Source organism: Thrips palmi, unplaced genomic scaffold (genome assembly GCF_012932325.1).
Source record: "Thrips palmi isolate BJ-2018 unplaced genomic scaffold, TpBJ-2018v1 HiC_scaffold_15, whole genome shotgun sequence".
NCBI lineage: Eukaryota > Metazoa > Arthropoda > Insecta > Thysanoptera > Thripidae > Thrips > Thrips palmi.
In genome coordinates, this window is record NW_023144624.1 from 3,339,178 (window position 1) to 3,360,646 (window position 21,469).

The window sequence follows — 21,469 nt, forward strand, 5'->3', positions numbered from 1 at the left end:
TTTACCGCCTCCACTGTGGGTCGTCTGGTCGTCTACATGACCTTATTCCGGTGAAGGCCCCGGTCCTAACAAGACTCGCGGCCTGGTGAATTTCGATCCGATTTCGGCTTTCGAGCGACGCAAAATTATGGAGCCTTCAGAACTCGAAAACGGGCGACGTAGTAGCAAGCACACATTTACGAACTGGATTGCCTCCCATCGTCACTATTAACTCCACGAGGCAGTTGGGCCAACCTATTTTTTGGCAGTGCAAGAAGGGGCCGTTGGGTGAAGAGGGCCACGACCTCACGGTGCCACCGCTGCCTCTCGACACACGGCACGGCTGCCGACGGCTGCACATGGCCCCAGCGCTCCTTCCTCATCCGCGGCTTTGACTTCAACGACTACGACGGACTCCGCCGCGGCGCCAAGACAGCGCGAGTGTGCCGGAAGCACCACCCACACACACACACACACACACACCACTCACACACACTCACCGACGTGCTAAAGGCCCCAAAGTGCGGCGTGTTCGAAACCGCCTCGGCGCCCTACACCGTACGCCGTGGCGGGGCACTGGGCGGGGGGCGCGGGGGGCGCGGGGGGCGCGGGGCCGCGAGACGTTCCGGGGACGTCCCTCGGCCTTTGCGTCGGTGGGCCGACTCGACTGCCGACTCGACTGCCGACTCGACTGCCGACTCGACTCCCGGTGTTGCTCGTCCCGAGTCCCGAGACAATTCATCAATCTGCCCTTTAACGGGCAGCGTGCCGAGGCCTGGGCCCGGGCCTGGGCCTGACCTTGGGGGCCTCCTTTCGTTTTTTCTCCCGGTACACGTAATGCGGGCGTGGGTGGGCGTGCGGCGTGCAGCGGGGCACGCCATCCAGGCCGTCGTCCAGGCCGCCCAGGCCGTCCAGGCACAAAGTTCCCTCTCATCCCTCGTCCTCGAACTGCCTTGACGCCAAGCCGAAGCGGAGTCGAAGCAGGACCAGGACAGCCAGGGCCGCTGGCGTCGCGGCTGGCGCCGTGCTCGGGCACGGCACGCGACGCCGCGGTGCACTCCACTGGCGTGCTGCGTGCTGCAGGCCAGGCTCCGCCAGGCTCCAGCGACGTGTCAACGCACGGCCCGGGCTAGCTGCTCTGGACGGGGCCTTTGGTGGCCGGGGCGGGGCGGGCGGGCGGGACGGGCAAGGGCACCATTTGATTTATATCTTCCACGCCGGTCCCAGACCGCGGCCCGCGGCCGCGCCCAGGCCGGTGCAGCACCCCGAGCAGGACGGCGGCGGTGGAGGCCCCGTTGGACGGCCAGGGTCCAGACCAGCCCGGCAGTGCGACAGAGACAGACACAGCCCAATAGGAAAGGAGGGAGGGGAGCGCATTAAAAAGAAATGCTTTGTTGATAGCGGCGGGTGGCGGCCTGGCGGGGCGGCGCGGGGCGACCTCACGCCGACCTCGCGCCCGCCGCGATTATGTCGTCGTGGCTGCAGGTGCGGACTGCGGACGCTCCGGGACGCGCAAAGCAGCGCAAAGGCAGAAACGACGCGCCGCGCCGGAATTTATCATCTTATAACAAGGATTAAACTGCTTTGAATTCGCCTGGGCTGGCTGCCTGGCCTTGAGGCCCAGGGTGATGCGCTCACCACTACCTCCGTGGCGGACAGGACGGACAGGACGCCGGCTCGCAAACGAGCGCCATGCAGAGCGCAGCGCGTCGCGACGCCGCGACCTCCGCGACGCTTTCAAACTTGAACGAGGCGCTGAAACGACCTCCTTGCGGCTCTCTGACCGCCGCGCCGCCGCGCCGCCGCGCCGCTGTGGACCGGAGATGCCACGCGAGGGAGAGAGATGGGTAGAGCATCGATTCGGGCTGCACCTCACGCCTGCGCCGGCCTGCACTCATTCACGACGCGTCGCGTACATCCTGTCTGTCTGTCTGTCCGCCCGCCTGGCCACACTCGCTGCATGACGGCCAAGGGCGCCCAAGGGGAAGGTCCTTCCGCTTCCGATGGCGCCAGGGCTGCTGTCGGCCCGTGCCTCTCGCACCCCTGCATGGCCAGTGATGCGGCTGCGGCGGGCCGGCGGCACGGTGACTTTTCACCATCGTGGATCGCCCTGCCCGCCTCGAGCCTGCCCATCCCACCCCAGCTCTTTGTCCCGACCAGCCCAACCCCCGTCGTCGTGTCGTTGACGGGGACCTTCTGCTCGGCACGCGAGGCGCGTTCGTCGTCGTCGACGGTGAGAGTGGGAGTCGTCGGGGTCCTGGAGGAGGGGGCTTCGCCGTTCCGGGGACCTCAGCAGGCCGGCAGGGCGCCGCGCTGCGCCGCGCTGCGCCGCGCGGAGTGCTCCGGAGGGGTGGCGGGGGCACCTGCTCCGGGGCTGTGGGGCCTGGGGGCACCGCCAGGGCGCCGCGGCACTGAGGCCGTGCTTCCTCGGCCCGGAGTCGAAGCCGCGTATAAATTGCACGTTGGCCGGTCCGAGAGCGCAGTGCCACAGCGACCGCGCCGCGCACTCCTCGTGCCTCGAGCCCCTCGTGCCGATTGTGCTCAGTGAACCTGCAGTGACCGTGCAGTGCAGCAGCAGCCCCTTGGATATTACCTGCGCCCCGTACACACCGCCGCCATGGCCCGACGCGCCGCCAGGAGTGCGGTATGTGAAAGTGTGTGTGTGAGTGTGTGTGTGTGAGTGAGTGTGAGTGTGAGTGCGAGTGAGTGAGTGAATGTGGTGGTGCGGTGCGGTGGTGGTGGTGGGTGGAGTGCGAGTGAGTGAGTGAGTGTGAGTGAGAGAGAACCAACTGGACCTCAACGAGCCACTCGGGGTGGGTGCGCGTCGTTCACCCTCTCCGTTTGACGCGCAGGTGCTGCTGCTGGGAGCCCTGTGCGTGCTCGCCGTGCCGCTGGACGCCGCCGCCACCGCCAGGGACAGGAGGGCGCTACTGCCAGGTACGGACTGAGACGTGCATGTTGTCTTCGCCGGCCACGGCGGCAGCCTCAGTAATGTCTCTTGTTGTGAGCAGGTAGTCCCAGCAACTCCTATCTGCCGCCCACCGCGGGAGGCCCAGGCGGCGCTAGTGGACCCGGGGCCGCTCCTGGAGCCCGAGGACCCCAAGGCGGCTTCCCCGGCGTCGCTCCGGGCGGCCAGGGCAGTTTTGGACCCCAGGGCGGCCTCAACGCAGCTGGCTTCACCGGGCCCCAAGGTGCTGGGCTCGGTCCTCAGGGCCCTGGATTTGGACCGCAGGGCGCTGGACTTGGTCCGCAGGGTGCCGGATTCGGACCGCAGGGCGCTGGACTCGGCCCTCAGGGTGCCGGATTCGGACCACAGGGCGCTGGACTCGGCCCTCAGGGCCCTGGATTTGGACCACAGGGCGGCCTAAACCGTGGCGTCAATGCTCCCGCTGACTCGTACATCGCCCCCGGCGGACCTGGATCCAACAACATCGGTGGTCAGAACCGCTTCGCCGGAAACGGCCAGCAAGGCCAGCAGGGCTTTAACGGCCAGCCAGGCTTCAACGGCCAACAGGGCTTCAACGGTCAGCCAGGCTTCAACGGCCCGCAGGGCTTCAACGGCCAGCCAGGCTTCAACGGCCCGCAAGGATTCAACGGCCAGCCAGGCTTCAACGGCAACAACCTGGGCGGCGGCAACGCCCCCGGCAGAACCTACGGCGTCCCTGGCGTCGGCCAGAACAGCGGACTGCAGGGAGGAGTGAACGGCCCCGCGCGCACGCTGCAGACCCCCAACGGCTTCGCTGGCAACAACGCCTTCCCTAGCCAGCAGCCCCAGCAGGGTGGTTTCCCCGGCCAGCAGGGCGGTTTCCCCGGCCAGCAGGGCGGTTTCCCCGGCCAGCAGGGCGGCTTCCCGGGACAGCAGGGTGGCGCTCCAGGCTTCCGCGGCGCGCAGGGTGGTCTTCCCGGCCAGCAGGGTGTGGGAGCAGGATACGCCCCTGGTCAAGGTGCTTTCCCTGGACAGCAGGGAGCTTTCCCCGGACAACAGGGCGCTTTCCCCGGACAGCAGAATGGATTCCAGAACCAACAGGGTGGTTTCCCAGGACAGCAAGGCGGTGCCCCGGGCTTCCGTGGTGCGCAGGGCGGCCTTCCTGGCCAGCAGGGTCTGTTCCCCCAAGGCCAAGGACTTGGCGTGTACGCCCCCGGGCAGCAGGGGTACTCTAGCGGCAGGCCCACTGGCGGCTTCAACGGCCCCGTCGGCACTGGCCAGCCCGGCTTCAACAACCTGCCCGGTGCCCAGTTCCCTGGCCAGCAAGGGGGCTTCCCCGGACAGCAAGGGCCTGGATTCCGCGGCCAGCAGGGTGGTCTCCCTGGACAGCAGGGTGGCCTCCCCGGACAGCAGGGTGGCCTCCCTGGACAGCAGGGTGGCTTCCCCGGACAGCAGGGTGGTTTCCCCGGGCAGCAGGGTGGTCTTCCTGGACAGCAGGGTGGTCTTCCTGGACAACAGGGTAGGTTCCCTGGACAGCAGGGTGGCTTCCCCGGACAGCAGGGTGGTTTCCCCGGACAGCAGGGTGGTCTTCCTGCACTGCAGGGTGGCTTCCCCGGGCAGCAGGGTGGCCTCCCCGGACAGCAGGGTCCTGCATTCAGGCAGCCCGGTCAGGGCCAGCAGGGATTCCAGGGGTACCAGTACTAGATTGACTACTCTGCAGCGGAAGGGAGTGTCTCCCCCACGCGGCTCGCGCTGCTCCCAGCGCCACGACTCCGCCACCGATACTCCGTGTCGCTAGCGCAGGCAGGGCGCAGATACCCCGCGCGGAGAGGCCCGGTCCCTTTCCCCGTTCGGAGTCGTGTCGGTGTTGGCAGAGTGTAGAGCTGGGGGAGGATAAAGGAGTCCATTTGTGTTCTTGTCAAAAGAAAGTTACCAATTCCAAGTTACCAGTATAAGCCACGTAGGGCTTTCCTTTATTTATTTCTTTGCGTAGTTTAATTTTGTTAGATATTTATTTATTTTTCCTTTAGCTCTCGATTTATTTTTCTTTGGCTGAACCACACTATTTGTAAATCGTGTCACGTATTTTTCTATACTTTTGTAACTCTTCAAAAAGTGAAAAAGGGATAGAATTAAAAATAACCAAAACAATCCACCATTTCTGTCGGTATATTCATTCTATCCTGGTTCCAATCCTCGCTCACCACACTGTAAAAAATTTTGACACGAATTTTCGTGTTGTGGCTAGTGAAACGCCCCTTCTTAGTTATACTTCTAATGAATTTCGTGTGCCAATGGCAATGAAATTTCGTTCGCCATGGCACACGAAATTTTGTTGGCCACTGGCGATCAGAAGGCTTCTTCCTACGCCAAATGGCAATTTTTGAGTCGTGGCGCTGGCAAGGATACTCGGAACCAATATTGTGAACTTTCTAGTTGTGGCGAGGAGAATTCGTCTCGGGCCGATGAAAAAAGCGGCACGAGCGGTTGGCATAGAACCCCAAACTTCAACTTGGATGTCTTGTGCCCTGACCCCTCGGCCACCGCACCGCTGCTTGGCAGAGCGCTCGACGGAGCTTCATCATGGACTCGCGAGGACTAGTCGCCACCACCAGGTGCGGCGAAGCAAAGCATCCTTCCCTTAGCCACGACTTGAAATTTCATAACTGTCGTCAGGGTAGGATGCCTTTTCAGTGCCACACCTATGATTTTTCTTCGCCAAGGGGCTGTCAAATTTAAAGTCGTGGCTGAGGGAAGCATCGTTTTGTTAGCCAAGCGGTAAATTTCACATTTCGACTTGAAAATTTTATAAGCCACTGGCACTATAAATTCACTGTCGCGGTTTGGAAAGTGACCTTTCCATAGCCAGTGGCGCTTTAAACACACTTTCGTGTCTGGCTAAGAAAATTCAAGAAGCCATTGGCTACATAAATTTAATGGTATTTTTTACAGTGCAGCTTTTTATGCGCTCCCAGCTCCGTGAGCCCCAAGAAGACGAAACACAGGTGGGAGCAGATAACACTTTAGTTGAAACTTGCGCAAAATGTGTACAGATGGATAGCCCCTCCCCAAAATCATAATCCCACTCTGGGTGGGGACAGATTCTGAGTAAGCTCTGAAATGGGTAGCCGGGGCTGCGTCGCGCGTAGAGCGGCGGCAGCAGGGCCAAAAGCGCGGCTTCCCCTCCGAAACCGTCCGCTGTTTTCGTGCACCTAATCTGCCCCCGAGATTACCGGGGGAAACATGCGCAAAGCGACGCAAAGGACAGAGGATTCTGTGCGTCACCATTCCGAACGGAAAGGCTCTCTGACGCTCTGCTCTGACGTGGACGTGTCGCCACCAATTCGGCGACGAAAGCCCGAGTCTGGCGCCCTCCCCTGCCTCCTGCCGCAGCCCCAGGCCACCACGGCGCTGCTGGTTGCCTGCCTTGCCTGCCCTGCCTGCCCCGGCCATGACATCCGTGGACTCGGCCGGTGGCGCGCCCCGCGTGCCGCGTGGCTCCGCGCTGTCCACCTCGACGACGTCCTCTGAATGGCATAACCAAGTGATTACCGCAATTTCGCACTGACGGCATCGCAGCGATCACGCTTGTGACCTTCTCGTCGATGTCACCACATGGAACCCTTTGTCGTGTCCCCTGCACTGCACCTCTCTCACGCTGACCGCTAGAATACTTCATATTTTCAATAACCGTGATCTAATTTTCATTTTTCCCGGCAAGTTTGAAACGGTGTGTGCTACTATGTTCGGCGGCGACGCTCCAGCGTCCGAACCGCGGGCCTTCTGCCTCGCCAACCACGCGGTGGAGTCGGAGACGGTTCGCGATTGTGCGGCCTTTCCCGCCCCGCGCCGCCCCGCCTGGACCTTCTCCCATCTCCGCCTCTTTCATCTCTCAAATAGATCGCCTCGCTGCTCCCCCCTCGCCCCCCTCCCCTCCCGCTCCCCGCGGCCGCGTTCGGGACGACGACGGCGGCAGCCCCGCGGAACGGAACGGAACTGACGGCGCGGCCGGCGCATTTTGGCGGCGCGGCGTTCGGCATTTCGGATTTCGGACGCCGCCCGACCGGAAGAAACTCGGATTGCGTTCGGGGACGCGTTTTGTCTGAGGGAAACGGGATGCGGCGCTTTTCCCGTTTTCCCCGCTGCTTTTCCTTTGACCGGCCACCCTTCGTCGGCGCAGCCAGGCGCAGCTCGGCCGGGACTTCCCTCCGTCCGCCGCCGTCTCTTCGTCTTGCCGAGCGTTTCCGAAGGTTCACTTCATCGCTCCGTCTCTCTCGCTCCGCCGCGAGTGCCCCATGAGCACCCATGAGTGCGACAGAGACAGAGATGAGACGGTTCTTCGACGTGCTACTTCCCGCGCGCTTTGTGTTGTGACGCCACCGGCCGCCCCGCCGGTGCCCCGTCGGCTTTGGCGGGCTCTGCATCGCTCTGCATCCGCCAATCAGCGTCATCGGGCGGCCCGGCGGCCAGCCGACAGCCAGTCCAGCACGGCCACGCAGGCCCACGCAGGCGCAGCAGCCGAGCGGACTAGCGGGCCGGGCGGCACAGTGTCAACAAACAGGGCTTCCGATACGTGGACGACGAGGGTGGCAGCACGCCGCCCGCAAGGAGCTTCCTCGAACCGCCGCAGGACACGTAAGATACCGCGGGCAAACCGCGGGCAAGGCGCGGGGCCGCGCGCCTCCTTGCTCCTTATCGGCGGCATAAGTAGCAACGCGCCAACAAGTGGGCTGGCTGATAGCACGCGCGCGTGTGTGTCTGTGTGTGTGTGGCAGAGGGAGCAGCGCTGTCCCCGGCGGCAGCGAGCCGAGCAGACCGAGGCGGAGGCTGAAGCCAGGAGGACGACAGACGGCGCGACGAGACGACGACGTACGGACCGCAGCGAGAGATTGTTGTCCACGCACCTCCCCGGGGACGTGAGAGGAATTTGAGCGCAACTCGGCGTCGAGACTCAACGAAAATGAGGTGGTGAGTACAGTGTGTGAGTCGGCGCCGGGCTTTGTTTACTTTATCGCCGAGAGTGCGCGGGCCGCGCCAGGCCACGCCCACTCCGAGTCGGTGCGTCGGGCGACGCGACAGGCGGTCAAAGGACGGACCTTTTCCTGTCTGAACCGCGGTCGCCCAGCTACGATTCGCGGAGCCGTGTTTCGCGTGTGCCTTCACGCCGCCGTGGCGGCCGGCCGTTGCAGACTGGCTCATTTATTGTCAGACTTGAGTTTCCTCTCCATTATTCAGCGAGCAGCTAGTTTTGGAGTCGGGAAATTAGGTTCCCGGCGGCGCATGGACGTGTTGAAATGTGTGCGCCACCGAGCGGCTCGCAGCTCGGCGGCGTTGGGCGGCAGTCCGTCCCACCTCACCCTGCCCCGCCACAACCCCGCCACGACCCGCCGCGTTGTGCTTGGTTGTGCCCCGTCCACCGCGACCCCCCCGCGACCCCATCCGCGACCCCGGCGGCGGGGCGACGAGGAAGAGCCGCGGCCCTCTTTGACGCCGTGCAAAGGGCTCCGTTGACCTCCAGCTTAACTCGCGGCGGCGGCCCTCCCAGCGCGTCCCGTCCCTTATGGCTTTCGTCCACTGACGTCTTTCCAGGTCATGGCTGACGCACTGCTGACGTCACAGGCGACACAGACGCATCTATCTTGACCGTTTTGTTTAACTGAGATGCGGGGAGGGGAAGGGGGAAGGGGAAAGGGGGAGGGGGTCGCTGCTCTCAGCCACGCAGTTCACCCGGTGGTACGCACTGCGCAGGCACCGCACAGCAGTTGACAGCACGCACGCACGGACGCCGAGCCGCCGCCTTCCGCGTTTGACTTAGTTTTAGTTTGACTGTTTGACTCAGCCGTGGCTGAAAAAGAAAGGAGTGGCTGTGCCTGTCGGACGCGCGGCCTGCATGCACCACGCCGGCGCCGGCTCTTTGGTTTTTATAGTGTTGACGAGCGTTTCGCGATTAACTTGACATGTGGTGCCCCGTGGACGCGGGCTTCATGGCTCGCAGGATGGTCATGAAGAGGCTGGTGCCGCGCAGCAGCGTCGTCTGCACGTGAGTCCGGCCGTGTCCGTGGTTTGTTTTGCCCCGCCCCCTCCCCTCCGGCGCGCAACGAGGTAAAAAGTCTTAATCCCATGTGTGGACGTCCGCGGCTTCGTAGCGCAGCGTAGCCATGGCGACCGGCAGGTCGTAAGGATTACGGCGTGGCTGGAGCAGTGGCTGAGCGCGGTGCAGGCGGGGGCGGCGGGGGCGGCGGGGGCGGCCGTACCTCTGGCCGCCTCTGGCCATAACCCCTTCGCGGGGCTGTAGCCGTGGCCGGCGCCGCGGAGGGACGCCTCTCTGATGCGGGGTTCTAGGGGAGGCGAGGGGGTTACTGGGTGACAAATGCCCGGCGCCTCCCTTCATTACTATCCCCCTCCCCCCGGCGAGGGAAAGAAGCTCGGATGCCGGCCCTACGCCGTTAACGAATTTGCAGTAATTAACGAAGGGCATTTTGTACATAAGGGCGCAGTTTTTCTCTAATTCGGGCGAAGGGGACCCGCCCGGAATAATTGGCCTAGTTAAATGCGTTCGCCAGCCGTAATTTTGAGCTTTTTGTTTTTCTTCGTTTCTGTTCCTTTCCCTCACTGTGATGTTGATGTGTTGCAGGGCAGTGTTGGTGCTTCTGCTGGTGGCCGTGCTGGCACTGGCTGCAGCCGGGAGCTCCAAAGGGCACTCGAAGGGCAAGAAGGACTCCAAGGACCTGAAAGCAAAGGAGGGCAGATCGTTGGACGCCAAGAAGAGCGAGTTCAAGGACGGCACGAACAAGAAATGCCAGGGAAAGTAAGTGCAATCCTAGTGCCGCTGCAAACTGCATGTTTCGTTTGCTTTGAGTGATGTAATTGGCGCTGTTGCAGGAAGTGCAGTGGCGGCGAGAAGTACGTCAAGGACAAGAACAAGAAGGCCCTGGATGAAGCCGAGGCCGACGGGCAGACGGAGGTCCGCGGCAAGCGCGAGGCCCCCGTGCTCGCCGAGGAGGACCAAGCTGCGGAAGAAGGGCAAGAAGGTCCCCGCCGGCGGCGACGTGAAGGGCAAGCTCGGCAAGAAGGCCAGCAAGTCCAAGAAGCAGGTGGAGGCCGTCGCCGAGGAGGAGGTGGCCGCCGCGGAGGAGCCCGTCCAGGAGGAGGCCAAGCCCGCCAAGGCGTCGAAGAGCAAGAAGGTGAAGAGGAGCGCCGACGCGGCCGGGCTGGAGGCGGAGGAGGTGCCTCTGTCCGAGAAGGCGTCCAAGGGCAAGAAGAAGAAGGCAACCGAAGCGGAGCTCAACAAGAAGAAGCAGAAGGCCAAGAAGGTGCAGCCGGAGGAGCCCCAGCAAGCCGAGGACGCCGCCGACGTTGCCGACGCCGCCCCCGCGGCCGACCCCGCGGGGCCCTCTGGAGTCGCGGAGACGTGTGCCAATGACCAGTGTGCCAACGAGGAGTAGGGCCGCCGTGCCGCGCAGCGCAGGCAGGGCTGGCGGGCAGGGCGCTCTGAATGTCCCTCACTTATTGCCAATTTGAGAGGCGAGCCGGGCTGGCCGGCCTGGCCGGCCTGGATGGACAGGGCGTCGAGGCTGCCGCCGAGCCGTCCCGTCCCGTCCCGGCCCGTCACGCACCGCGCGGCCATCCACGCCCTGCAGCCTGTAGCAGCCCGTCCTGCAGTTCCAGGGCCCAAGGTCGCTTGGTGCCGTGCCGCCGTGCCGTGCCGTGCCAGGCCGTGCCGTGCCAGGCCCTAGCCCTAATGGACCTGCTGGGCCGCGGGGCGCCACCCAGACGGACGCCCATCGGCCCCACCCGACTCTCAAAGCTTTTCTTGTTAATTATCTGACATTTCCCGTCGCCGTGGGTTGTCGCGGCGTTTCCTTAATTTTGACGTTTACAAGGCGTGAATGTAGATACCTTTTTATTTGTCCGTTGAATCGTTGTTGTAAATTATTCGAAAGTTGCTCATCTATTTATTGTTTTTTTTTTAAAGGCTGCAATTGGTGTCATTGCTATGCTGAGTTTTTTCTATTTCACGCTGCCATGCTAGAAATCTGTAGTTGTGCAATGCCTCGCCACTGGCGATACCGCTACATCAGACTTCGTCTGACAAGGTCCGTCTTTTTTTTTATCGGTGATTTTTCGCCCCATCATTTCAAAGGTTTCTGTTGAGGGGGACTGATTTGCACGTGTTGACAGTCATAATACGACTTGTTATTTATTTTGTGGTCGCGATCATTTTAATTTATACCTACTGTTAATGTGTCTTTGTTATCATTGTCATGTTTTATCAATGTAGTCATTTGGTGCCATAATAAAGGGAGATCTCCACATTCGTCGTTGTCCCTCTTTAACCTCGTCATCCAATAAGTTTTTACCAGTGAAGTAAAAATAAAAACTACAGAAATCAAAGTATATGTGAAAGCAGTGGCGTCGACGCGTTCCAATTCCAGGGGGAGCATGAGGCGAACTGCTGAGTGGGTTGCCCACTTAAAGACGTAATGTCGCAGCATTCGCTAAACGTGAACTTACTTGACAACAAACTCAAAGACTCTTGCCCTACTAGGTGATGGCGAGGCATTGCGACTCGAGGCTGTAAGGACAAAGTGTTTTGCGCCCTGTGTGCCGTGAAGGTAGGCAAACCATTCGGCACTTGGCGCCGTGAAGTTAGGCCACCCATTCGACACGTCACCGCGCGGTGAAACGGGAAAGCAATGTCACGATTTTCCCCCTGAGAAGAAGCAAAAGCGTTCCTCGGGCTTGGGATTCGAACCAGGTTACCAGCCGATGACAAGGCGGGCGCTACGTCAACCATCTGAGCCACCAAGCCATTGATGCGTTGTTTTGGGTCTAAGAAACACGTGCACGGTGCCCAATGGTCTTTGAGACATGGTGTGGAGATGGATTGCCCGAGACGCTAGTTAAGTTCTCGAGTCCCCAAAATGTTGCTCCCCCCTCTGCTCCCCCTGACCCAAACTTGAGGGGTGTATTGCCCCAATGCCCCCCCCCCCCACCCGTGGGAAAGGCGACAAGGCAGGATGAAGGCGATATAGAGGTGAACACAAATGACACTTTATTAATAAATATCAAACAAATATTGCCGACAGAAATTTTTTCTAAAACAATTTAGCTACTATTACGAAGTACCTTTTTGACGTAGTGTTCCTCGTGCGGTCGTCTTTACAGTAAAGATTTCAGTCTAGGTTGCTTAGCGTTAATTATTACACCTGCACGGAGTGCCATGGGCCGAGCCTGGCCGAGTCCCTCCGAAGGACTGCAAAGATGATGTTCGGCGGCTGATCCCTTCCAGAGGACGAGGCCTTCTTACTCGCAGTGCACCGGCAGGTCGAACGGCGGCTCGCATTGCCACTCTCTCAGAAAAGAAAACGTCACAGCCAACTTCTTCGTGTGTTCACCTTACTACCCACGGGATCGCAAAAGAGACGCGAAGATTCGGCGACCTGCTGACTCCGGACAGAACAAGAGGAGGCCTACTCCTTCTTGATGTTGACGAGGTACTTCTCCAGCCAGGCCTCCATGCTGGGGAACGCCTCGTCGGCCCACGCCACGCTGGACTCGGCGCGGCGCAGGGCCTGCTGCACCACGCCCTCGGCCACGCCCCACACGCCGGAGCGCTTCTGGAAAATCTCCTTGAGCTGCAACAAGCCACACATTCGTCAGCACACACCGCCCCGGGTTCGAGTCCCGCTCCCGGCTCACCGAATTACCTTTTTGAGATCATCGTGGGTCCGGAGGCTGCCGGACGCGCGCGACACCAGGTGCTCCCACATGAAGGGCTGCGACTCGTACCTGCGCGACGAGGACACCACGTTAGCACACGACCTCGCCGTCGACCGAGTCGGCCGCAACGCGACGCACCGCGATGTACCCACCTGGCCTTGAGCTGGTCCCAGTTGGCGTCCAGGAAGTTGAGCAGGTCCGAGCCCCTGGTCGACACCATCTGCAGCACCAGGCGCTGGTCCTCCTCGGAGAAGGTGCCGTTGTTCTCCAGCATCGTGATGTTGAGGATCCTCTGCTTGCGGTTGGCCGCCCTGGGGCACCCGGACAGCACCCGGAGCAGGAAGGCGCGCTCCGTGCGCTGCCGGGACTCGGGGAAGTGGAGCAGGCGCTGCACGCCGAACTCGAACTCCTTGTCCTCGCCCCATTGGAACAGGCAGCACATCAGGCTGTCCGGCATGCTGCAAGTGCAAAGACGCGCGGTTAGTCTCAGGAGCGACGCGGCGGGCAATCGCACAGTGGGTCAGAAGACCGCTGGAGGCGACCAAAAGCCTAGCTCTAGGCGTTTTGAGCTCCAGAGTCGCTAAATGTAACTCGAATCGAACGTGTGACGCCACCATTGGATTCCTCGTTCGGAGAGGTCACACGCCCGGTCCGAGTCCCATTTAGCGACTTTAGAGCACAAAAGCCACTGTGTGGCGAGCCGGCCGCCTGGTGGGTAGGCAGCCCAACGCGCGGCCAAGGCGCACGGGACTTGACTCGCCGGCGCTGCCCATTGCCATCCGCGCCACTGTCGTCTACTCACGGCTTGCCCTCCTCGGGGTCGGCCGAGGCGGCCCAGGTCTCGTAGGCCGCCCTGGCCTCCTTGATGCAGGGCTGCATGTCGGCGCGCGCGAGCTGCTGCAGGATGAGGGCGCGCGTCTCGTACAGCTGCCTGGCCTCGCACTCGCACAGGTCCTTGGCGTCCAGCCTATCGTTGACGTTGCGCAGCGCACCCCGGAGGATGCTCTCCAAGAACATCTGGAACCACACGAACATGAACATGAGTACTTCCGTGAGTTCGAGACAAATATTCTGTCAGTGTGGTTGATTGTGACTCCTGGCGCCACTCTGGCCTCGATCGCGTGTGCGCCACACAGTGGATTTGCTAGAGGAGCGGTGGAGGCGGCCAAAACTATAGACGCGTTTTGAGCTCCAGAATCGCTAAATTATGAGACTCGAACCAAAAGTGTGACCCCACAAATAGATCACCCTCCGAACGAGGAGTCCATTGGTGGGGTCACAAGTTCGGTTCGAGTCCTGTTTGGTGACTCTGGAGGTCTGGTCGCCGGTCCGCCGCGAGGGCGGCGAGGGCCCTCACCGTGAACCTGTCCTCCAGGCGCGTGCCCTCCACGTCGCGGCGCACGTGGTCCAGCACGTTGCCGATGGGCTGCCACACGGCGGGGGACGTCTCCCTCTCCAGCGAGCGCAGCAGCGGCAGCGCGTCGCCGAAGGCCAGCGAGCCGGCGTGGGCCAGCATCACGGCGTCGTGCAGCAGCTTGGCGCGGGTGCGCGGCGGCAGCTCGGGGGCCTTGCGGTCGTTGAGCGCGTTGGACAGCAGCTCCCAGTTGCGCTTGTCGTAGTTGACGATGCACGGAGCTGCAGGAGGAGGAAATCGGCTTTAGCGTTTCGTGACAGGCACTTACACTGCCGCCACTCTGCTCCAGCGAACGTCCAACCTGTCTCCTCGGGGTTGACGACGAGGTAGCTGTCCCCCAGGGACGCGTTCTCCAGCAGGGCGGTCCTGGAGCTCATCCAGAAGCGGGGCGCGTGCTCGAGGCGCGCGAAGGCCTGGCCCTCGGTCAGCGTCAGCACGGGGATGTTCCACACCATGGCGTTCTCCTTGTCCAGGTCGCGCTCCTCGGGGGTGTAGTTGCGGCGCCGGAACACGGTCTGCGCGCCGCACGCGCCGGCAAACAACAAGCATGCCGTCAGCATGGTGGTCGCGCTCCGAGTTCGGTGTTTGGTGGGACGAGAGCGCGGTCCGCGGCCGGTGGCCACAGTGGGCCAGAAGACCGGTGGAGGCGACCAAAATTCCAGGAGCTCCAGAGTCGCTAAGTGGGACTCGAACAGAACATGTGACCCCACCAATGGATCGCTCTCCGAACGAGGAACCCATTGATGGGGTCACACGTTTGGTTAGAGTCCCATTCAGCGACTCTGGAGCTGAAAACGCGTCTAGAGTTTTGGCCGCCTGCGCCGGTCTCTTTTCCCACAATGCGGCGTACCTGCGTCAGCTTGGCGCTGTTGTCGTGGTCGTCGCGGCTCACGGTGAGCAGCGGGAAGCGGTCCTTGTCCACCCAGGACGCCACGATGGCCTCCACGTCCAGGGGCTGCTGCAGGGACTCGGCGGCGTACGCGTGCTGCGTCAGCAGCTTCCACAGGTCGCTGGCGGAGAAGAAGCCGGCGTTCCTGTGGGACAGGCAAGCAAGGCAAGGCAGGCCGTCATCAACTCGCCGACGCCGTTCCCGTTCGCCACGCGCCGCGCCGCCCGAGGCGCCGCCACACCTACTTGTCCTCCAGGAGCCCCTTGAGCGCCGACTTGAACGTCCTCTCGCCCAGCGTGATGGCCAGCATCCTAACGATCAATTCAGCTGCAGGGAAAAGCAAAACAGTTTTCAATGTTTTCTCTCGCCACTGGCTCGAAGGACTGGCCTCGCGTTGCCTACTTTTTACGCTTTGCAGGGCAGGCCTCTGTGTGCTGGTTAGGCCCGTCAGGGGGAACTGGGATCCCAGCTCGTAGTAGACGGAGTACAGCGCGTTCACCAGGAGGTCCGACTTGTCCGACTGGTACAGAAGATATTATCGAAACGAATAAGTACTGAAGTTTCAACAATACGCACAATATTTCACAATATTGGAGAAGAGCGCATCCTGACCTCGTATTGTTTGCAGTCGCAAGTTTTGTTGGTTTTGGTTGGTGCCTTGGTGGCGGACGTGGCGACCCCGGTGGCTGGCGTCGCCGTGGTGGCCGAGGTGGCTTTGGTGGTCGTCGGGGCCGCGGTGGTCGCGGTGGCCTTGGTGGCCGTGGCGGCCGTGGTCGGCGCGGCGGACGGGGCGGCGTGGCCGGCCTGGCCGGCGTGGGCGCCGTGGTTCATGTCGGCGCGCTGCACCGTCATCTTCTCCGTGCCCTCGGGGGCCTCCCGGGGCCGCAGCGCGCGCACCGTTTCGGAGGCCACGTAGTTGGCCAGGGCCTCGCTGACGGCGCGTGAGTCCGGCACCGGCGTCACCATCACGCCGAAGTACTGCTCGGCCACGACGCGGGCCAGCCGCAGCATGAGCCCGTCCATGTTGGGGTCGTACTGCAGGTCGCTCTCCCTGCAGGCGAAGCGAAGCAAGGAATAAACAGCCCGTGTCCCCGACGGCCCGGCGGCCCGGCAGCCCGGCAGGACAACGCGACTCCGGGGCGGCCGCGGGGCGGGGCGGCCCCAAGCCCTTGAGCAAATATGAGCGGCTCATCGTGGAGCGGACGAGGGCACGGCGGCACGGCGGCACGGCGGCACGAGGGGCCGAAAGACCTCGGCCAAAAGGCCGCTACAAGGACGAAGGACGGCGCGCCGAAGCAGCCCTCCACCTCAAGCATGGGCCATGGGCTGGCTCCTTGGCCGCTCCTCGGCCGGCTCCTCCCGGAAACCTTCCATAATTTATGTACAGGTCCCGGGCGGCTCTCGGGGCAATGCGATGGGCCGTAGCGGCCGGCGTAGCCATGGGCGTAGCCATGGCGTGGCGCGGCTTGAGGTGAGGGCCGCTCGGGGAGGCTCGGGGCTGCTCGGGGCGGCCCGGCGGCCGGGATGAAAGTTTTAGCAGCCCTCAGCGCGTAACAGGCGGACGACTTGACGGGACTCGCGGACGGATTACGGCCGCACAGCGCACAGCGCGCGTGGCGGCGGCGGCCACGACGCCGAGGGCCGCGTCATGCAGACCCGCACAGCGCACGTCTGCGTGCAGTGGGCCAGAAGACCGGCGCAGGCGGCCAAAACTCTAGACGCGTTTTGAGATCCAGAGTCGTTAAATAGGGCTCAAACCGAACGTGTGACCCCACCGATGGATTGTTCTCCGAACGAGGAATCCTTTGGTGGGGTCACACGTTCGGTTCGAGTCCCATTAAGTGACTCTGGAGCTCAAAACGCGCCTAGAGTTTAGGCCGCCGGCGCCGGTCTTCCATTTCACTGTGTGTGCTGTGTGACACGGGCTGCCTGCCTGGCGACGCTCACCTGAAGACGGCCTGCGAGGCGGCCACGATGGGTGTGTCCGAGTAGTAGGGCATGGCGACCACGTCCATGGTGTTGAAGGGGAAGGGCACGCCGACATAGCACTGCACGTGGCAGATGGCCTCGGGCACCATCTGGGCGGCCAGGAAGGTGGCGCGGGCGAAGTTGGGCCGCGTCCACAGGCGCTCCTGCACCGACTTGGAGCCGTCGGCCGGCTTGTTGTTGGGGTCCACCAGACCTGGAGCGCGGCACGCAACAGCCCAACGTCAGTACCGGTCAGTTTGCACCCAGTACCCCCAGCAGACTGATTCCGAGGGTCGCTTTCGTCGCTCTGTCTCTCTCGCACGTTTTACGGGGCGCCCCCTGAGTGCGAGCGAGACAGCGAGGAGAGCGACTCTCAGCCGCTGCAGGTCGAGCTGCAGGTACACTCACGCGGGATGGTGGTCTCGTTGACCAGCTTCAAGTCTGCCACGAGGAGGGAGAACTGCCGCAGGGTGACGGGCATCGACTTCTCGAATGCGGAGAGCACCCACTCTCCGGTCGTGTTCCGCGGCCTTTCCAACACCTGAAACGCACACGCACACGTGAGGCACACGACCCCCGGGACACGACATGACCAGTAAGTTCGAGGCAACCAGAACACCATACGGATTAATAAGCCAACTGATCGAAAAAAATAAAAAAAAAAACGTGACAGTGACAACTCGAAAGTGATACGTGTTTTATGTTCCTAAAGGACAACTACAGAGCGCAAAAGAGAAAGAGAGCTGGAATTTGGTTCGGTATTCGGTATCGCTTTCGAGCTTTGCTTACGCGCATGATCTGGATGGCCAGGGGCGTGGCCTGGCCCGTCCAGGAGACTCTGGGGCTGTCGGGGGCCAGTACCTTGATGCGCTGGCCGACCTTGGACGCCGACAGGCAGGTGTAGCGCTGCAGGTGCGTCACGTTCACCTCGAAGGGGGCCTTGTAGTTGGTCTCGTTGAAGACGGGGAAGAATTTGTAGGCCTGGCCCGGCGAGATGAGCAGCGCCACGTGGTACAGGCGGCTGCAAACAGAGGGTGGATCACAGTGCAGGCACGACGCAGTGTCGGACGCCGCACAGTGGACGAGAAGACCGGCGGAAGCGGACAAAACTCTATACGCGTTTTGAGCTCCAGAGTCACTAAATGGGAGTCGAATCGAATGTGTGACCCCACCAATGGACTGCCCTCCGAACGAGGAATCCATTTGTGGTGTCACACTTTCGGTTCGAGTCCTTTTTAGCGACTCTGGAGCTCAAAACTTGTGTAGAGTTTTGGCCGTCGGCGCGGCGTCGGTCTTCTGGCCCACGGTGCTCCCTGTGGGACTCCTTGTCGGGTACGCACTTCTCGGCCTGCACGTCCGTGGGCACGATCCTGCTGAAGTTGAGCTTGAGCTGGTACGAGTGGTCCGCCTTGAGGGTCTTGGGGAGCTGCAGGCTGATGTAGGGATCGCCCGGTAGGTAGTGCATCACCCGCATCGGCTCGTCACCCGTCAGGGTGGACCTGCGTCCACAGGAACGAACGTCATGTTAGCGCATTGAGTGGACAAGAGAGGAAGTGTGCTGCACTGTGGCCAGAAGACCAGTGGACGCGCCAAAACTCTAGACGCGTTTTGAGCTCCAGAGTCGCTAAATGGGACTCGAACCGAACGTGTGACCCTACCAATGGATTCCTCGTTCGGAGAGCAATCGATTGGTGGGGTCACACGTTCGGTTCGAGGCCCATTTAGTGACTCTGGAGCTCAAAACCCGTCGGTGATTTTGGCCGCGTGCACCGGTCTCCTGGTCCACTGTGCGCTGCGGTGCGCTACAGTGCTGCAGTTGGCGGTGGAGTACTCACGTGAGGACGGGGTTCGGCCCGATGCGCACCTGGGGGTCGACGATGAGGTTCAGGAGGCTCGTCGGCGTGCGGCAGGTGACGGTGATGGTGACGCGGCCCGTCAGGTTGTAGGACGGCTGCTGCGCGTCGTTCACCACCTGCAGGTCCACGGCGTAGCCCGTCGGGGCGACGGACGGAGACCGAAATGCTTTTAGCGGGTCATATTCCGCCGCATCCGCAGCCTGCAACATGGCCCGCTGTCAACGTGGTACTTTCGGGTAGCCCGTTTGGGAGCGAGATCGAGGTCCGAGTCGTCCTTACCCGGGCGGCTGCCGCGGCTGCCGCGAAGCCTCCGAGGGCGGCCCACAGACAGACCAGCGCCACCAGCACCAGCGGGCCCTTGGAGCAGCGCGGTTGCGGCGCCATGGCTGTCAACGGCAAAACGAACAAAGATATACACTGCCATTCCGGACACGGGAGAATCGCTTCCGAGAGTTTCGTGTTCCCAAAGGAATGGGTACCCGTTCCGAGCCGCGCATCCCCTTCCCGGCGCATAACCCGTGCTTTTGCCATAACCCGTGCTTGCCACCTTCCCCCGCAAGAGACCGATGCCGCCGAAGCACTTCGTTTTACCGCCCAAAACGGCCCTCCACCACGCCGGGCACTCTTCTTGAACGGTTGGCGCGCGCGCACACACACACCCACACGCATACACGCACGCACTCTCACACACGCACACGCATGCACGCACGCACACACGCACACGCGCCAAGCAGACGAGGTGGCGTTTACCTTGTCCGTGACGTGCGGGTTCCTCCAGGAGACGTCCGCGTCAATGGACGTGTGCTGCCTGCCGTCTGGCACTAGGCTGGGCCGGGGCCGGGCTTGGCGTCCAGGGCCCAGTGTCCGCCGCGACATCGTCCGCCCCTCCCCTCCCCTCCCCTCCCCTCCCCGCCCCGCCCCGGCAGCCCGATGACCTCCCCACTGCGGGGCAACAATTGCAACGGAGGCCGGGCCGAGCCGTGCCCAGGCCGAGCAATAAGCATCCTGCGTCAGCGCAGACGTTTCGTTTTCGTTTTCCCTGCCCCCCGCTCGCGGTCGCGGGTTCAAACACCGGTGGCCCGCGCTTTTCTCGAGTGAGCTGGAACGGACGATGCCCTCGACATGCGCGCGGCGTGACGCCTATTTAGCCGCAGAAACACACACTTGTTCTTGTCCTGGCGGATCGCCGCCCCCGCACCCGCCCGCCCCCCGACGCCCCGGCCCTCCCGCGCGTCTCAACAGGATAATGTGGCACTCCGCGGCCTCCTCCCCGCCGCCCCGCCCTCCTAGCCGAGTCGCCGTGCCGCCGTGCCGCCGTGCCGCGCCAATCTAGTCCGGCCGACGCGCCGCCGCCGACGTGCGGGGCGAGGGTGACGCACTGCTTCGCGTGCCCTCGCCTGCAGAGGCTTGCGGAGCGCGCGAAGCCCGCGTACTCTTGCACGTTGGACACGGGGGAGCCTCTCGACAGCTCCAGGACGCCCCTCCCGCTGTGCGCGCTGTGCCCTTGCTTTGTGTGGCCCAGCGCGGCGCGCGGATTCCCTGGGGGCGCGGGGGTCGACGCGACGCCGCCTGCTTCGCCTGCACCGCCCCGGATGCGGCCGGCGAGGCGAGGCGAGGCGAGGCGAGGCTTGCTTGCTCTCGCCTGCGGGCGATGCGGGCTGATTGTAAATTTAAACAAAAGCGAGAGCGAGATGCGCTTTTTTCTAGTCTCGTGCCGTGCGATCCCTTGGTCCTTGTTTCTCTTATTCCGCGTGAAAACGGAGTCCTTCCGGAGCGCGGCCCCGGCTGAGGCCTGGCCGAGGGGCCGAGGACCTGCCTTCCACTCCGGGCTTCCTTTGTCCGCCCGGAAAGCCCGCGGCACAACCCCTCGTCGCGACGGGCCGTCTTCCTTTGGCCGCCAGCCCCGCCAGCCCCGCCAGCCCCCCAGCCCCGCCAGCCCCGCCAGCCCCGCCAGCCCCGCCAGCCCCGCCAGCCCCGCCAGCCCCGCCAGCCCCGCCCATCCTGCTGCATGCGCCCCGCAGCCCCGCCGCCGCGCCGTTGACACAGGTGCCGTGTGCCGTTGGTGCGCTGGCTGCGCGCTGCGCCCGCCCCGCTGACTCACTCCTCGATTGGAACAGGCAAACCCGGCGGGCCGACGCCGAATCTGACTCGCTTCGCCCCGGCATTTGCGCAGCTTTGGCCCGGTCCTTTCCGTTCCAAAGCAATGCGCCCCGCTCCCCCGTGCTCCCCGTGCTCTGCGTCTGGCGCCGCGATCGGGCGAGGGCGGCGAGGGCGAAGGGCGAAAACTGTGCCGCGGACGGCCAGGCGTCTGGCCGTTCCGCTGCCGCAGCATATTTCTATTCCACGGGGGAACCTTCCTTCAATACGGCCCCTTTGAAATGCCCCCCCCCCCCCCCCCCCCCCCCCCCCCCGGCCGCCGCGCCGCCCCCGCACTCCGGTAGTGTATGCTTTGAGGCCGCGCGATGCTGCGAGATTAGCTGTCACGGTTCTACTCCGGGGATGCCGTGGAGCGATTCCGAACATCTTTTGCGTCGCTCTGTCTCTGTCGCGCTCTTGGAGCGTGGCGCGGAAGTGCGAGAGAGACAGCGCAACGAAACGCGGCGCGGAGTCAGTCTGTCGGCTGGTTCCAGGACCTCGGCAGCCCCCGGGCCTCCGGGCGTGGCGCGCGGTCTTCAGAGGCCACCCGCGCGGCGCCAACACCCCAGCACGGCGCC

At 62.9% G+C, this 21,469-nt stretch overlaps 3 protein-coding genes across 4 annotated transcripts; 2 read left to right on the forward strand and 1 right to left on the reverse strand.

Moving 5' to 3' along the window:
- Window positions 1-2,430: 2,430 nt before the first annotated feature.
- On the forward strand, window positions 2,431-5,063 carry LOC117641158 (collagen alpha-2(IV) chain-like). The gene is made up of 3 exons (XM_034378294.1): window positions 2,431-2,623; window positions 2,832-2,916; window positions 2,991-5,063. Exons 1-3 carry the CDS (start codon window positions 2,597-2,599, stop codon window positions 4,607-4,609), a joined length of 1,731 nt encoding a protein of 576 aa, XP_034234185.1. The 5' UTR covers window positions 2,431-2,596; the 3' UTR covers window positions 4,610-5,063.
- A 2,316-nt stretch (window positions 5,064-7,379) lies between these two features.
- Window positions 7,380-11,222, forward strand: LOC117641454 (histone H1.03-like). Of its 2 annotated transcripts, XM_034378785.1 has the most exons (5): window positions 7,380-7,540; window positions 7,681-7,873; window positions 9,540-9,713; window positions 9,788-10,433; window positions 10,620-11,222. In XM_034378785.1, the coding sequence occupies exon 4, from the start codon at window positions 9,841-9,843 to the stop codon at window positions 10,348-10,350; it is 510 nt and encodes a 169-aa protein (XP_034234676.1). In that variant the 5' UTR covers window positions 7,380-7,540; window positions 7,681-7,873; window positions 9,540-9,713; window positions 9,788-9,840; the 3' UTR covers window positions 10,351-10,433; window positions 10,620-11,222. The 2 variants fall into 2 exon arrangements, with proteins under 2 accessions (XP_034234676.1, XP_034234677.1); XM_034378786.1 differs by lacking the exons at window positions 7,380-7,540; window positions 7,681-7,873 and adding an exon at window positions 8,693-8,945.
- A 715-nt stretch (window positions 11,223-11,937) lies between these two features.
- On the reverse strand, window positions 11,938-19,590 carry LOC117641484 (thyrotropin-releasing hormone-degrading ectoenzyme-like). Its single transcript, XM_034378851.1, has 17 exons — window positions 19,506-19,590; window positions 19,035-19,141; window positions 18,735-18,955; window positions 18,240-18,398; window positions 17,761-17,920; window positions 17,308-17,440; window positions 16,879-17,113; window positions 15,544-15,982; window positions 15,334-15,451; window positions 15,177-15,258; window positions 14,893-15,076; window positions 14,344-14,557; window positions 13,986-14,263; window positions 13,431-13,645; window positions 12,781-13,086; window positions 12,616-12,697; window positions 11,938-12,543 (listed from the first exon to the last, which is right to left on the reverse strand). The coding sequence occupies exons 2-17, from the start codon at window positions 19,137-19,139 to the stop codon at window positions 12,379-12,381; spliced, it is 3,096 nt and encodes a 1,031-aa protein (XP_034234742.1). The 5' UTR covers window positions 19,140-19,141; window positions 19,506-19,590; the 3' UTR covers window positions 11,938-12,378.
- Between the last annotated feature and the right edge of the window lie 1,879 nt (window positions 19,591-21,469).

What these genes read in the sequence shown, in the direction of transcription:
- LOC117641158 (XM_034378294.1), top strand. Translation starts at nt 2,597, where the DNA reads ATGGCCCGACGCGCCGCCAGGAGTGCG. An exon ending in GACGCGCCGCCAGGAGTGCG is followed by an intron (nt 2,624 to 2,831) that starts GTATGTGAAAGT and finishes TTTGACGCGCAG; the next exon opens with GTGCTGCTGCTGGGAGCCCT. An exon ending in CAGGAGGGCGCTACTGCCAG is followed by an intron (nt 2,917 to 2,990) that starts GTACGGACTGAG and finishes TGTTGTGAGCAG; the next exon opens with GTAGTCCCAGCAACTCCTAT.
- LOC117641454 (XM_034378785.1), top strand. Translation starts at nt 9,841, where the DNA reads ATGAAGCCGAGGCCGACGGGCAGACGGAGGTCCGCGGCAAGCGCGAGG.
- LOC117641484 (XM_034378851.1), bottom strand. Translation starts at nt 19,139, where the DNA reads ATGGCGCCGCAACCGCGCTGCTCCAAGGGCCCGCTGGTGCTGGTGGCG. An exon ending in GGGCCGAACCCCGTCCTCAC is followed by an intron (nt 18,399 to 18,734) that starts GTGAGTACTCCA and finishes CTGTGGACGCAG; the next exon opens with GTCCACCCTGACGGGTGACG. An exon ending in AGGTCGGCCAGCGCATCAAG is followed by an intron (nt 17,441 to 17,760) that starts GTACTGGCCCCC and finishes TGTGCGTTTCAG; the next exon opens with GTGTTGGAAAGGCCGCGGAA.